The sequence below is a fragment of the Prionailurus bengalensis genome, chromosome A3 (genome assembly GCF_016509475.1).
Source record: "Prionailurus bengalensis isolate Pbe53 chromosome A3, Fcat_Pben_1.1_paternal_pri, whole genome shotgun sequence".
NCBI lineage: Eukaryota > Metazoa > Chordata > Mammalia > Carnivora > Felidae > Prionailurus > Prionailurus bengalensis.
Genome location: NC_057354.1, coordinates 121903337 through 121919626, shown reverse-complemented (window position 1 = coordinate 121919626; position 16290 = coordinate 121903337). Strand labels below are relative to the sequence as shown.

General features: G+C 55.6%; 1 protein-coding gene across 3 annotated transcripts in view; it reads left to right on the top strand.

Moving 5' to 3' along the window:
* The window catches only part of KLHL29 (kelch like family member 29), a 310478-nt gene that overhangs the window by 286517 nt on the left and 7671 nt on the right, over positions 1-16290 (top strand). For all 3 annotated transcript variants that reach the window (XM_043604449.1, XM_043604446.1, XM_043604447.1), the window contains exons 6-11: positions 571-709; positions 9394-9596; positions 10319-10578; positions 13007-13205; positions 13349-13531; positions 13739-13919. In XM_043604449.1, the coding sequence (XP_043460384.1) occupies positions 571-709; positions 9394-9596; positions 10319-10578; positions 13007-13205; positions 13349-13531; positions 13739-13919 (1165 nt within the window). The remainder of the gene's footprint in view (positions 1-570; positions 710-9393; positions 9597-10318; positions 10579-13006; positions 13206-13348; positions 13532-13738; positions 13920-16290) is intronic.

Sequence of the window (16290 nt, the reverse complement as noted above, 5' to 3'; positions counted from 1 at the left end):
CATGCCTTGACTTGAGCGTTTAACATAAAGGATGCTGTTTTTGCAGGTTTTGTGGTTTTTATTCCTTTGAACCATATCCAGCCCATCTTACATCACAATGCCATGCTTTACTTGGTATCAGATACATCAGCACTCATTGGCATTTGGAGAACTCGTTCTGTAGTTTTATAACAGTTTTTAGTTGTCTGTGATAATGTATTCTCTGTTTCCAATTGTCAGTATGGGAATCTTTTTCCCCCAGCCTTTCAATTTCTGGGTTTGATTTTTTTTTTTTCTGTATTGTATTGTTTCGGTTTGTTTTTATTTATTTCTTTGTTTGTTTTCTTTCCTTTTTTTTTTTTCCTTTGCTTTTGAAAGTTGTTGTTCCTTTGGTTATGTAGCCCCTCCCAATTGCTGCTTGTTTACGCATCGTTTGTGACTTCTTTTGACTGTCAGTGTTGAGCCAGTCTTGCCAAGAAACAGTATCAAGTATTTTCCTATTTCTCTACTTCTTGAAAGAAAAAATTTTAATTAAAAAAAAAAAAAACTCTTAATGGGAACCTGGCCCTGTCTGTCTTCTCTGTTCTGCAGAAATGTTGAAGGAATTGAACCAGCAGCGCAGAGCGAAAGCGTTTACAGACCTGAAAATTGTTGTTGAAGGCAGAGAGTTTGAAGTCCACCAAAATGTTCTAGCTTCCTGCAGCTTGTATTTCAAGGACCTGATTCAAAGGTTTGCCTTCCTTCCAGCTGTGGTCGGGTCTGTTCCTTTGTAGGACGCTTTTGTGTCGCTTTTCTCCTCCCCTCTCTTGCAGGTTCCTGAAGCGTGACTCCCTGTCACAGAGCCAGTAGCCATCTCTCCCCCTCCTCCCCCTCCTCCGAGTGCCCTCTCACACACAGCCTCAGAGCAGCCACTGCCCCCGGCCTGCCCCACGCAGCTTTGCTGGTCACCCGGGGGCCACTGTCAGCAGTAGATGACACCCCGGCCCTGCCCCGAGGATCCCGAGTTCTCAGTGGCTCACAAGCCCTCCGTGAGATTAGGAGGACTGTAGACTCCACGTAGGCTCCACTTTAAGGGACCACTGCACACTGTCCCCACTGGTCGAGCACGGGGTCCCAGGCACCATCATCACTGCTGTCGATAGTGAACTTAACGCCAGGAAAGCACATCGACCAGACCGTCCCCCGCTGAGGAGCACAAGGTGCCGTTTTCCACAGCTCGAGTCGGGGAGAAGAGACTTGTAGCCAAATCCTCATTCACGCTGCATGCCTTGATACTTGTACACTGAGCCTAAACCGGCGTTGTCTGAGCACAGACCACGTGTGTCCTAAACACGGTCTCTCTCAGCCTTTGCTCCCCTGCCCTCTGCCCTCTGCCCTCTGCCCCGGCTCTTTCTACCTGAATGAGTTTTAATGGTGCATGAGCATCTTTTTTTTTTTTTTTCTTCCATTTTGTTGATTTTTTTAATTTGTCTGCTTCATACCCTCGCAAACGAGTCAGGGGCCACCTTCTAGCTCCTTAGTGAGGGAGAGCAGCCGAGGGGGCCGGCCCAGGGTAACGCTCCTGTCTCTCTCACCCATCAGCAGATTAATGCCGCTGCTCATTTTGCCTTGCAGCCTCTCCGGGGCGGACGCTGAGCCGGGACTGGGCTCAGAGTGAGAGGACAGGACCTCTGCTTGCTTCCCAATGCTGTGTTTGGACTTGCCAACTAACCCCAGAGTGACTGTGTTTTGTTTCAGGATGGCACACTGGCTGGCACCTCCTTTCCAATCTGTTGTGTCCTTTCACTTAGAGCTGAGCTGCCCGGCGTGCAAGCCCCGCCCAGCCACACTGGCCCCAGCCATGCAGGACGGGGCAGGCTCTTTGTGACTTCCAGTCTCATGGACAGCTTGGGTCTCCCGCCCCCAGTGCTTGGGTTCTCGCTATCCAAGCACAGGGGTCAGGGGCATGAGCTCTGGGGTAAAGGGGCACGTTCAGTGGCTTCTTCAGGCCAAGGGAGGTCTTTGTGCTGCCATTCTTGGCAAATTCTGGTACTGGCAGTGACCAGCATCCTAGGGCCTTGGTCCCTGCTACAGACCAGCTGGAGAGCACAGAGCGGGCAGGATGCAGGGGCAGGTTGGTACTAAGCGATGGCCCAGCCCTGGGCTAGAATGATGCGGGCAAGAGGAGCGCAAGAGCCATTTGAATGTCTTCAGAGACCTTACATGCAAAGCCAAACTTGTACACAGCAGAGAAGAGGACACCACTAGGTGGGAACCCAAAGTAGTGAAGCCTTCTTAGGCCAAAAAGAAAGAGGAAGAACATTCCAGGCAAGGGGTGGTTTGCTTGGAATGGTCTGGAATACAAGGAATGTTCTAGAATGTTCTAGAATGCTCCAGACAGGGGATGGGTTCCTGAAATGAAAAGCTGGGACAGAGACTGTCATGAGCAGTGTGGAGGGGAATATAGCCTTCACAGAGATGGGTGTGAGCTGGGGTGAGATAGGCAGGCAAGCCCTGACCCCTGGGGCTAGGGCCCTGGGCTTGGTCTGAGGATGTGGGGGTCATCAGGAGCAGGGGATGCTCACCTGAAGATGAAAGAACTGTGGGATGTGCCTCGGTGACCCTAAGCAGAACTGATGGGTGCTAGAGCCAAGAGGCAGTCACTGGAAGGGAGAGGGCACCCCACTGGGAGCTAGGAGACCTGGGTTGTACACCTGACTCTGCCACTTGTCCTATGACCCCAGGCAAGTCACGTCCTCTCTCTCAGGCCTCGAGATTTCTCATCTGTAAAACAGGAGGTTGGTTCAAATGACATCCAGGTTTCCTTCCAGCTCTGACATCCCAAGTGGCGGTAAGGGGATGGGCATGGCCGGGCCTGCAAAGGCTTCCCGTGTGCAAGCCCTAGGACGTGAGAATGGTGAGATCACAGGGTGGAAGGTGGGTCCATGGACCAATGTCAGAGCAGAGCTGAGGGGGTGATGAATTAAGCAGCTGAAGGACGTCCAAGTAGACGCATCTGGTAGGCAGCCACATAGAAGGGTCTGAATCCAGACAGATTGAGGCCCAGGGAGACTCCTTCGGCATACAGGAGGGCACTCAGGGAGGAGGGAAGGCCGAAGCCAAGCCCAGAGACCCCCTGTGGTTGAAGGTCACAATGCTAATTTGCAGCCATTTCAACCTTTTACTTCCCTCAACTTGACCTTGGTGCACATCACCATTTCTGCCCATGGCTGCAAAAAGAGTCCTCTTGTGGGGAGGAAAGTGGACTCGCTACGGAAAGATGATTTCCTTTCTGGCCGTGTAAAATTCTGGAGAAGCTCATGCTCTCGCGGTCAGGGGACAGTTGACGTCACCAGGCCATTTCAGTCTGTGACCCTGGAGACTTGGTGTATATCAGCCAGGACAGCTCAGCGAGAGAAATGGGGCCCTGCCCACTGAGCCCAAAGCAGGGGCTTCCCTCTCGGGCATCTGCACTACAGCAACAGAGGGAGTGGGCACAGTCTGTTTGTGGAACGTGGTGTCCCGGTCCTTACATTCATGAGGGTCTCAGTGAGCACTGTCAGGGGCGGGTGGCTGTCCCAGGACCCGCAGACCCAGAGACTCAGGCTGGACTCCTTTCCACCTCTGTCCTGGGGCCAGTAATACATTCACCACTCCAGCCCCAGCAAGGACACCATCCCAGCCCCCAGCCTCGACCCCGGTGTGGACAACCTCACCTGGGGCCACAGGACAGACCTGAGGGAAACCAAGTCACTCGGTACTTTTCGCTCAGCTAACAAGCAGGAGCCCTTCCTGGGTGCCAGGTCTGGCCGGAAACGCTAGATGAGATGAGTCTGTGCCTCGAGGAGGCCCACAGCCTGCCAGGGGGAGCCTGTAAAGAAGTGTGAACGGGAGAGCAGACTGAGCACACAAATGGGGTTTAGCGGCTCACAGGCAAAGCACCTAACTGTGGTAGAAGAGGTGTTCAGGGACAGCCCCCAGGGAGTGGTGGCATCTGGTGTAGGTTTTAAACAAAGAAGGGAATTGGCCGGGCTGGTGAGTAGGACAGAGCCACTGCTGGCAGAGGAGGGAGAGAGTGAGGCCGGTGCCGGAGGTGGAGCCGGCTCGCAAGGCTTTGCTGGAAGCCCGGAGGGGCCACGGTCAGATCTGTGTTTCATAAGGATAACAATCGGTGAGCGGGAGAGCAGAATCTCAGTGTCCTCTCCTGACCAGCTCAGCTGCCCGTGAGCCCCGGGGCCAGGCAGATGTCCTGCCCGGAGCCCCCGTTCTCCAGGCCTCAGGCCGACTCCCCACCTTTGTCCACGTGTTCTTTCCTCACATGTGCACGTACCTTTAGTGTGGCTGCAACGACTTCTTTCCACTAGTCTTCCCTGACTGAGATTCAAACTCCTGTCTTTTTCCTCTGACGAGGACAAGACCCAGCCCAGAAGGAGACTTGTAGAAATGTCTAATGTCATCCTGAAAATCCTCCCGCTGACTCTGAGAAGCAGGTGCCATTAGTATCCCCATTTTACAGATGAAATTGGGACCCAGAGAATTTTAAGTAAGCAAGTAGGTCCGGGATTGGAATCAAGGTCTGACTCCAAAGCTCATGCTTTCACCACCCGTTCGCTAACCTGGAGAAGAACAAAAATGTAGTCTTTATTTGTGCATGAAGTCTATAAGCAAAGAAAGTGAAACTTAGGGTTGACCGTGTAGTCAGATGGGCAAGGAAAAAGGATAGAGAGCCTGTATGTGTGTGTGTGTATGCGCGCGCGTGTGTGTACGCGTGTGTGTGTGCTAGAAACACTTGTAAACTGGACATCAGATCTGCCCAAGAGAAGACATAATCCCCACCTAAAACAGGTACCTAAGTTGCAGACACTTGCCCTCATCCAAGGGGAGGCCGTATCCTCTGGAGTGAGGAGCACCGGAGGAGACTCCGGGAGGCCATCAGGAAGCTCGGAGCAAAGCTTGTGCTGAGATCCCCGGGCCTGACTCACCATCCCTTTGTTGCCCCATCTGAGTCCCTGCGACAATCAGGGGTGAAAACACGGCAGGAAGGGGAGCTGCGGCTTTGCCTTTGGATAATGTGAGGGATAGAGTGTTGCGTGACCACCACACCTCTCCTGCACCCAGGCTGGTGGGAGACCCCAGCAGGACTGAGTGGGCTGAGCCCCAGGTTTCAGGGACTTTGAGCCGACTAGAGCTAGTGGGGTTCTGTGGTGTGGTTGCAATCTCCCAAGTCGAGAGTCGCTTCTCAACCCTGCTGAGCAAGACCTGGGTCTGCCCTGGACTTTTGGGGGAGCCTACAAAGAAGTCCCTTCACTTATCCCCAGGAGCCGAGGAGCCCTCAGGGTCCATTTGTGCCATGAGAGGCATTGGCTGCACCCCTTTGCCGGGTAGGCTGTGGGCCCCATCACAGAGGACAGGGGGCTGTCCTTAGAGATAGCAGAGGGAATGCCCTCCCTGCCAGTACTTCCGAACACGACCACAAACCTGGGTGTGGGAGAAAATGTCAAGCCCCAGAGAAACTTGCCCCCTCATCATACCAAATAGGACAGAGACCTGGCATTCTGCCTTCTAGCTGAAACCCTCATCTCACAAAGTCTGTTGGAGCCAATGACTCACTCGAACTATATTCTCTTTTCATATTAAATAAAAACAGATGGCGACATTGATTTGTCCAAGGTGCTTTTCACAAGCCCCATGTATAGGCTCTGGGCTTCTCCATCTTTCTCACCAGGGGAAGCTAAAGGGATCTACCTAACTGAGTGGCATAGAGTCCAGATGTAGGGGAGCCCAACAGACTTTAACACAGTAGTCAGGCCATATGCTGCCTTTCCCCTCCTTCCTTGTGGGGTTGGGCATTTGTGGGTGGCAGTCTGCCCCCTTTCCTGGCAGAACAGAGAGGTGTGGCCAGAAGACCACATAATAAGACGAGAGATCCACAGATCTCGAAGGCCAGCAGAAAAATTTAAGTCAGACCCATCGCCAAATCACCATGGGTGGGCCAGGCTAGAGTGTGCCGTGTCTGTGCCCTGGAGCAGGAACATGCCTAAGCTCCTATGCATGCAGTGGGATGGAAATCACATTGGAGGAGCGGGGTCATCTTCCTGAGCAGTCAGGATGCCATCCTCAGTCACCACCTGCTCCATGACATCCCCCACCCACCACTGCCCCATGTGTCCCTCCCATTCTAGATCTAAGTTGCAAAATGAAAGCATATGATCACTGAGGTGTGTGAGGAGTAACGAAGGAGTGCCCTAAAATCTAGGGAGGGCAGTTCTTATCCAGGAGAGCAAATTGCTGATGGTGGGATCTCAAACCATCTCCTATTTGGGATGAGGCATTCCTGGCATGTCCACAGATCCAGGCCTGCCAAGCAGAGGGTGTGTCCCATACCTGAGGAGAAGGTGAGGCCAGGGAGTTTGGGTCTTCTGGCAGAACCCATGGGTCCTGTGTGGACGGGGCAACACCAACCTGCCCCACACTCCCACCCCCAGTGTCAGGTTCATGGCCCAACCTGACAAGGCTACCACTGCTCATTCCTGCCCTGCCCCATCTCCTTCCAAGGCCATGTCATGACCCAGACTACCCAGCAGCTTTCAGTACTACTCCATGTGGCTGAGTGGAGCAGGAGGCTTGGACCCCAAGAGCCAGCTTAGGACAGGGACAGAATGGTCATCTGTGGAGGACACAGCTTCCCACTGGTGACCAATGGCCACCCAAAAGAAGCAATGCCTCCCAGGGGATCCCTACTTATAGGGAAGAGGCCTAGGGATCACTGAGGTCTAGTCCCAAGACAGTCTGATGGTCAGCAATGGAAAGTGACCACCGGCTTCCCTTGGCCCCATGAACACCCATGTGGACAATGAACATGTATGTGCAGATGAGCTACATAAGGCCTCACTGCCTGGGGCCTCACCTCCTATAGATCTTGAGCTCAGCCAGCCAACAAAGCCTCCAGCCATTCCCCAAATGTCCTTTGCCCAGCAGCCCTCTGCTTTCCACAGGGGGCCTCAAAGGGGGCCTGAAGGAACAGCTATAGCCATGCATTATAGAGACAGTGGTTCTTGCCAACCCTGGATGGCATCTACCATGGTCAACACCCCATATGCCTCCTCACATTGTCCCTGTACTCCTTGGCCATGTGGGCACCACTCTGTCCCCAGGACCCTCTCCCTGGCTCAGAATCTGGGTGGGTCAAGCATCTCTCAGAAGCACAGCCATGCATGTCCCATCGGACTCATCACTCAGGGCCGTGGACTCCCCTGACGTTCCATCTGCCCAACACCCCTCCCCACAGGGTGATGCTGAGGGTTCTCAGGGTCACATGTCACATGGACTTCAGTGTGTGTGTGTGTGTGTGTGTGTATAGCTGAAGTCCACCCCAGCTCTTCACTGAACTGGAGCTTGTCTCCTGGGTGGACAGGAGGGCGGGCCTGAGGTGGGCGCAGCAGTGGCTGGGGACCTTGGGAGAATGTGAGCAGCCCGACTTTGGCCCCATAAGCCCTGCCCTGGCTGTGGCCCAGCAGGACCTCTGCAGAGCATGAAAGGTGTGAGGAGGAAGGGCCAGGCAGTGGCATGTAGGAATGAAGGCAGAGGCAGCAAAGACCGAGTAAGAGGTTGACCAGATGGCCCCTGAGGCCTGGGGTGTTAGATTTCTGTGGTTTTAAGTGATCACATAATGAACTAGTTTTATACTGAACAAAGTTACCCAAGCATGAAAATCTATCCCGACAGCAGAGGACTCAGTATGTTAAGTCACTTGAAAAGTCACACACACTGTGTATGTCTCTGGGTTTGAGAAGAGCCTCTGCCAGCACCGTTCCCTGTCAGCTTTCCCTCCAGGCCTGGAGGCAGGGCTCCACAGGCCTCCATCAGATGAGCCATTCCGTGGGGAGGGCCCAGCGTGGCACCCTGGGAAGGGTGGCAGGATCACAGCTACATCTGTTCCCTGCCCCATCGTATTGGTGTTTTAAAAGCACTTGGTGGCCAGGCCTAACTGGAGAGAATGTGGCTCTCGTGGTCGCATTTCAGAGTCTCGCGGGGAAGGTGTTTTCCAGCCTCTGTCACATAAACTTTCCATGGGACTTCAGATGCCATCCAGTTCAACCCTCTTGTTTTGCAGAAGAGGAGCCTGAGGGCCAGAGAGGCAAGGTGGCGGCCTGTCAGTGACGGGGCGGGGGCACGCAGGTCCTCTACCTCCCTGCCCACACAGGAGTCAGCCTCCCTCTGGGGCTAGCCTGCTTACTTCTGGATGCCTCCGCACCCTGGCTGCCAGCCACAGGGGCACCCAAGGGACCAGTCACGAGAGTCTCACCCCAGCCTCCTCAGGACTGGGGGGGAACACAGAGGTCATTTCCCAGCCACGTGGCAGAACCCGGCCTCGGGCAGGACCAGGCTCCATGCAGGAAGCAGGACCGGTCAGAGTGGCCGTGGTGGGGCACCAAGCCAATCATCTCTGAAAAACCTGCCTCCTGACTCTTAACGCTCTGGGTGTCTTTCCTCCTGGTCACTTCTGTGGCACTGTTATTTTTGCCTCATCTTATCTGTTTCCTTCCAGGTGCAGCTTTAGGGCGCGGCTGCCAGGCCTTAGGAGCCTTTGCAATGGTTTTGTATTTCTGTAGACACCAGATATAAACATATTTATATATTTGTGTCCCTCCCCTGCTCCCCCCAGTTCACAAGCCCGACGCACACTCTACACGCAGGCCACTCTGACCTCTGACCCCGTGTTCCATGTGGCAGGAGGGCCCCGCCCCGGGCCAGGTCCCAGGTCATGGCTGCTGGCTGTCTGTGGCGGAAGTCCTTGGTTGTTCCCCTTCCCCTCCCCCCCAGCTCTAACCATTCTGTCCGTCTATCTTGTCTCGTCCTCAGTTTCAAAGCAATGTCATGAAGGGCTTCCTTTCCATGCCTAAAAAAGGAAACAATATGTTTTTGGAAATAGGTGGGGTTGGAGTCAGGGTTCCGGGACGGCTTGGGGCGATCGAGGGACGGCTCAGGATCGGCTGTGTTCACGGCCGGTTGGGGGCCTCAGTCACACCAGGGGCTCTCCCACTGGAGGCGGCCGGGCCCCGGACCCGCCGGCCTTGTTTGGCCGGGACGCCCGGAGCTGGAGCCGGCAGTGGGGCGGAATCGTATTGTTTCCCTTTGAGGCCAGTCCTGGTCCTCGTCCCCATCCACAGCTCATGCTTTTTGATTTGCATCTTTTTTTGCATGGACATGCCAAGTAGTGATAAGCAGGGTTTTCTGTTCTTTTGGGCGTCTCTGGTCAGACTCTTCTCTTTCAGATCCCGTGTAAGGTCGTTAGGTTCAGGCGTGTCATTGCGGTGTCCCTTGAGTCCTAAAATGAAGGGCGTGACCGAGGCGTGCAGGGAGATCTAGCCCTGTGAGGAGGCGGCGCTGTGGCCGCGGGGTGGCAGGTAAGAACACCCTGGTCTCTGTGCCTAGGTCGGTGCAAGACGGCAGCCAGTGTGGCCGGGAGAAGCTGGAGCTCGTCCTGTCCAACCTGCAGGCCGATGTCCTTGAACTGCTCCTGGAGTTTGTCTACACGGGCTCCCTGGTCATCGACTCGGCCAATGCCAAGACGCTGCTGGAGGCCGCCAGCAAGTTCCAGTTCCACACCTTCTGCAAAGTCTGTGTGTCCTTTCTCGGTGAGCCTGGGGGGTGGGGAGCACATGGGTCACCTGGAGGGAATAGTACGGGTGGGCAAAAAATTTGTAAGCAGTGAGGATTCAGAGGGAAAGGCTGTGTGTCCACCTCAGGGTGGAGCTGGATTTCACAAGGCAGCTTGAAGATGAAAATTCAGATAACTGCACGCCCTGGCACAGACCTGGACGTGTCCAGGCTAGAATCGCCGGTAGCCAGATCTCAGGAGAGCCGGCCAGACTGATGCCTGGTCTAGAGTCCAGGTTGGGTGAGGCTGAGGCCCATGGGAAGTGGCAGGTGGGCATATGAGTGGTGTTACTGCTGGTGTGATTCTAAAATGGGAGCCTGTCACAGTTATAGAAGACACTGGAAGCCTCAGCGTGGCCCTTGCCCCCAGCCCAGGCCCAAGCTCTAAGGCTCACAGGCAGTGAGGATGCCTCCAAGCCCGGTACTGACACTCCATACTTCACGCTCTCGGTCCTTCTGCTGGGACCTGTGGGAGCAGAGGGAGGTCCCAGGACAGGAAGTATGTGACAGGGCAGAGGAAAACCCGGAAGATACACCCACAGCTCCAGGGATACCGGAAATGGTCTTGTGGGGACCCTGGTTGCTAAAGGCAGGTCACAAGGACATGGACTTGGAGAGGGATCCAGAGTGTCAGGCGATAGGAATGGAGGGCCACCCTTCCAGGGCCCTGTGGTCAGTGGTCCTGTGCTCTTGCCCCCAGAGAAGCAGCTGACGGCCAGCAACTGCCTGGGGGTCCTGGCCATGGCTGAGGCCATGCAGTGCAGCGAGCTCTACCACATGGCCAAGGCCTTTGCGCTGCAGATCTTCCCTGAGGTGGCGGCCCAGGAGGAGATCCTCAGCATCTCCAAGGACGACTTCATCGCCTACATCTCCAATGACAGCCTCAACACGAAGGCCGAGGAACTAGTATATGAGACCGTCATCAAGTGGATCAAGAAGGACCCCGTGGCCCGTGCACAGGTAGTCCCCCACCCCACCCACCCCTTCTCCCTGTGTCAGGGGCATAGTGCACGGATGGCGTCTGGAGCAAGGGTGCAGGAAGGTGGAAGAGGCAGGACGGCCTGGTCAGACCATCCGTGGGGTGTACAGGAGCCCCGAGGCCCGGGCAGGGGGAGGCTGGGACTGCCACTGTGGGCAGCAGAGAAGCAAAGGGAGGGATGAGAGATGAGGGGTCAGCTGCCAGAGGGTTGGAAGGGCTGTGTCCCACCTGAAGGAGACTCAAGCCAACGAGCGGCTGCAGGGCCCTACAGGGCGAAGCTGGTGCCCCAGGGCCCCTGTGAGCTCAGACCGGGCAGGAAGAGACCCCTCCCCCAATGCTCCGGTTATGGAGAGGGTGGAGGGCACCTGGACCAAACAGAAACCACGCCGGAGACGGGAAACCACTGCACACATCACAGGAGGGAAGTCCCTCAGAGGGGACAGCTGGGGAAATCGGAGCCAGGGTCCAGGGCAGAAGGAGAGGAGGGCAGGGTCCCCGGAAGGATTCCAGGATCCCCGGAATCAGAATCCGATCACAACCCAACAGGATCTTTGGGCCAGAAAGCACGTGCTGAAGGCCTTGCTCAGAATGGGACTGCCTTGGTTCTCACATCTGAGCACCCCCCACCCCCAGGAGTTAGTATGGACACAGGTAGTTCTCAGGAGAGCTCAGAATCCACCTGGAAAGCAGCACAGGAGGCCAGGGCCCACAACACCCTGAGGCAGCTGAGTGATAGAAGACAAGGGAACTTCATTGCGTGTGGAGCGGGAAGCGACACAAGGGAGGGAGGGGTGGGCCAGGCGCCGGCATCGGTAGCACGGGGCCCTCCACCCTGGCCCAGCCCCTGAGCCCAGGAGAAGGGCGTGCTCTGGTCGGATGGGGAGGGGGCAAGATTCATTTCTGGAGAAGGCCGTCAGGTTGGGCAGCTATAATAGAGACTACCCAATGCACTAAGGCCCCCAAATCTGTCTCCAGCCCAGACCTCCAAGTGTCTACTGCACACCTGTGGCAAATGTCCCTCAAGCCCCTCTAATTTGTAAACCCCCAAAGCTACACACCTTCTTGTGTTGCTTCCTTCCATTCCACCCATTACCCAAAACAGAAGGCTGGATACCTCCCACACCTTCCACATCCATTGGGCCACACACTGCTGTCGCTTTGTCTCCTCGCTCCCTCAGGAGAGGACTGACTTTCTCTCCCCATTCAGGACCCAGATCTCACCAGCATCACTGCAGTCGTCTCCCACGCGGTTGCCCTGCTCCAGTCTTCCCCACTCCAAACTCATTCTGACCCTGCCGCCTGAGCGAGCGGTCTTCCTAAAGGACACGTTGGATCGTTTAATTTCTTTGTTTAAAGCCCCCGTGAGCTCGTCATCGACCCTGCAGGAAACACCACTCGGGCCTTGGCAAGGGAGGCATAGGGGTGGTCAGGCTCTGGCCTCCACTAATTTCTCCAGTCCCCTCTCCCCTGGCCACCACACCCACCGCAACAAAGACCGTTTGCACCTGACAAGAATAAGCTCCAGAGAATTCCTCATGTGCGCCGATCTCCCCACCCTTCCCATGCCTCTGTGTGTGCTTTTGGTGTCCTCCCTCCTCTCTGCCTGAGGCCTGCAGAAATCTGTGATCCTTCCACACCCAGCTCAGGCGTCATCCACTCCCACACTCCCAGACCCCCTAACTGTACTCCTCCCTGGAGCCCCACTAGTGCCTTTTATGTAATGGATCCTCCCCCCCCCCCCAATTTAATGTGCACACCTGAAAGTCAGACACCAGGTCTTCCTGGGCTTTGCACCCCCAATAAGGAGGGTCACCAATGATTTGTTGGATGAAACTAAAGCTGAGCAGTGAGCAAAAGGTTTGCTAGGCAAGAGGGATTTGCATCAGTCCACGAAAAGCCTTCAATGCAGTTGAGAGGGGCCAGGGGCCAGGTGCCGCTGAAGGGGTTTGTTGGCACTGGGGAGATGCAGGTTCTGACGGGGGTGACTGGCAAGCTTCACGGTCACCGTCAGCCTTCCTGGGCCGTCGCACCTGTTTTTGACTTCCTGCCCCACGTGCGCCTCACCAGGGATCAGGATGCTCGTTTCAGCCCCCCCACAGCCTGGGGTGAAGCAGACGCCCGTGAGCTGGGCGGAGGCAGGAACGAGGTGCCGAAGAGGCAGACGTACGGTTCGCCCCAGGGTCAGCCGCGGCACACCCACCTCCCCCGTTCCTCTCCTCTGGCTGGTGGGAGCCCCCGCTCTCACCGTCTAGGCTGGGCTGAGCAGTGTCTACACTCTCAAGCCAAATACACACTGGAGTGCCCCCTGTACAGTACCACACCCCTCCTTCCTGTCTCCCCAATCCAACTCGGCAGGGGTGGCTCCGTCCGTGTAACCTCGGTCGATCCCGTGTCTCCCCCACCCTGCAGTATGCCGCAGAGCTCCTGGCCGTGGTCCGCCTCCCCTTCATCCACCCCAGCTATCTGCTCAACGTGGTTGACAACGAGGAGCTGATCAAGTCGTCAGAAGCGTGTCGGGACCTGGTCAACGAGGCCAAACGCTACCACATGCTGCCCCACGCCCGCCAGGAGATGCAGACACCCCGAACCCGGCCCCGCCTCTCCGCAGGTACCAAGGGACATGCCCCGAACTCCCCAAATGCAGGTGCCACAGGGTCAGCCCCACTCTGGGTGGTCCCCTCCAGAGGCACCAGGCGCAGAGGCTAACAGCGTGGGGATGTGTCCGAAGGCCGTGCATCTGTATCCCTGCAGGTGTGGCTGAGGTCATCGTCTTGGTTGGGGGCCGTCAGATGGTGGGGATGACCCAGCGCTCACTGGTGGCCGTCACCTGCTGGAACCCACAGAACAACAAGTGGTACCCCCTCGCCTCACTGCCCTTCTATGACCGAGAGTTCTTCAGCGTAGTGAGTGCCGGGGACAACATCTACCTCTCAGGTGAGGCCCCCCAGGGCTGGCTTGGGGACCAGGCAGGGACTTCCTAAGGGCTCCCCTCCCCACACCAGGGCTAAGAAAAGCCGAGGCCCGGAAGCCTCTACTTTGCAGGTTGAAGTCTTCTCTTCCTGCCCCGGGGGCCGGGCCTGCCTGGCCGTGGGCCCCGCCTCACTCCCTGCCCGCTCTCTGGACCTCCCGTACTGCTCACAGGTGGGATGGAATCAGGGGTGACGCTGGCCGATGTCTGGTGCTACATGTCCCTGCTCGATAACTGGAACCTCGTCTCCAGAATGACGGTCCCCCGCTGCCGGCACAACAGCCTTGTCTACGATGGGAAGATTTACACCCTCGGGGGACTTGGCGTGGCGGGCAACGTGGACCACGTGGAGAGGTAATGAGGCCACAGTCACGAAAGCTAAAATCACTTTGCTCCTCTACCCCAGCACCAACCCAGCCGAGGCCGACTGGAGACGGGACATTTAGAGGGCAATAGTCCCAGGCTCTTCAAACACGGCAAAGGGAGAGGACCGAGGGTGGTGAGAGGGAAGCAGGAATGATGACGGCTGGCCCAGCCGCTGAGATGGGGCACTCTTATCCCGTTCAGGGGTCAGACAAGCTGGAGGCATAGTGGTGCAAAGGCACAGGATGGGCGCGGCTGGCCTGACCGGGCAGCTAGGAGGCGCACTGGCACTGGAAGTCCCAGCCCAGAGCGGCGCTGAGACATGGGGCAAAGCTGCAAGCAATGGCCCAAATGTGTGCCACGTCAGTGGCTGTGACTCCAGATCCCTGCTGAGCGGGAGGTTCCACACCAGGGAGCCCCTTCCTCCCTCTTTCCCACACATCCCAGGAAACCTGCTTGCCACACGGGGAACAGTCACTGCATGCAGGTCTGGCCAACCGTCTGGAATTCTCTAGAATACAAAGTAATGGGCCGGAGAGCCATGCGTGTAAGCCTGCCCTCTGCTGGAAATCCCAGGCTGGCTTCCTCACTGAGGCCCATTTAAAACTGGCCACGCGTAGTGTAGGGATCAGGCGGAGGCAGAAGGGGCGTAGGCTGGAGGTGGGCACTTCGCGGGGTGCAAAGACCATCTTTTCCTTTGAGCTGGAGCCCACCCTTGCAGAGGACGGACACTGTGGGGAGAAGCCACAGAAAGAGCTCAGGAAGGCTCATGAGTCAGCAGCAAACAGGGGAGGCCTCAGTGCAGTCCTGCTCTGTGAGAAAAAAGTGCCCAGAGAGCCCCAAGTCAGACCGAGCTGCTCCCCAAGGACGGGCCCAGGAGGTCACAGCTCCGGTCCCCAGAGCTCTTTTTCCACATCCTTCCCACGTGCTTGCCCACCACCCTTGGCCCACGTCATCAGCTGTCACAGAATGCACATCTTCCCGTGCGGCAGCTTTCTGCCTGTGGACCCTCACGTACCCCTCAATTTGTATTTTTTCCCTCAGTGGCTAATTGGACACTTGACAAATGTTACAGCAAAGATAGTTTCAGAGTGAGACGAGCTCTGGATATTCACTGTGGGCTTTTAACTCCCCCAAGTGGAGCCCAGAGATGGCTCAGTAACAACATCTAATTGTCATATTGATTTGGAGATAATGGGGAATCCCTGTGTGGTTATGAGGATATTAATACTGCTGTTGAACCCGGGTCACCCCTGATGCTGACAGCCTTCAGTGGGACCCACTGCACGGCCATCACGTCCCAAGCCTTCCAGAAGCACCAGCTCCCAACCGTTTGTCATCCAATAATAAACACATGAAAAAGACATTTTCTATGTAGGAGTAAACTGAGCTAGACCTGTCATCCTGTCTTGCTTTTGTCAGCTATTTTTAATCTCCTAAGATGCTGATTACTCATTTTGCAAACTTATACTTGTTGATAAATACAGGGATTTGTTCAAGGATCAAATGCACGAAGAGGGGGGACAGGCTCCGCTCCCCCTGGGCTCAAGAGCAATTCTCCAAGGCCTGGAAGCAGCCTGTACTGGCCTTCCCTGGGGGCTGGGCCTTCGTTCCACTGTGAAATACCCGCCCGCTCGAGCACAGTGTGAGCAAAGCACCCCAGGAACTTTAGGAGATGGGGAGCCCCCCAGGACAACAGGGTGCCCAGAGCCCTTCCTCAGCCCTCTGGTAGACCTCTGGGTGGTATGCATACCAATGGGGTGGAGGACACAGGCAGAGGAGACGTGCACTGCTTCCCGAGGAACGGAACGTAGCTGGAGCCCCTTTGGGCAAGGAATTTCTGTGCCACATGGTGGCGATGAGAATTCAGGGTGACAAGAAGGTCAGGGTAATGGGGACAGACATGAGGGTGCTTTGTTCCCCAGAAAGCGCTAATGGTACAAATTGCTCTTATATTGATAATGAATGAGATATATGGTACATTATAATTATATTACATTACTGTATTACAGGAATAGAGCAAGATTATATAATTATAGATTAAAACAACAGTGCCATAGACAAACCTGTATTATATCATTATATAAATAACTGGGTCTAATACTTCATAGCAATATATTGCACTAGCTGTGGTTACCGGATAAATGATAGCAGAGTGCCTCACTCCACAGGGTCATTTGCATGTCATTAGCATATCCTTCTCAAGCAGGAAGCTGACAGATTGAGCTGACGGAGGGCTTGTGGCTTGGCAATCAGCCACCTGGAATAACAAACTCTCGGGAAATTCGCATTTGGCGGAATGTGCCATTATACCGAAAGCCTGAAGACAGCCACATAATCTTCCACTGTCACCCAGCTCTTC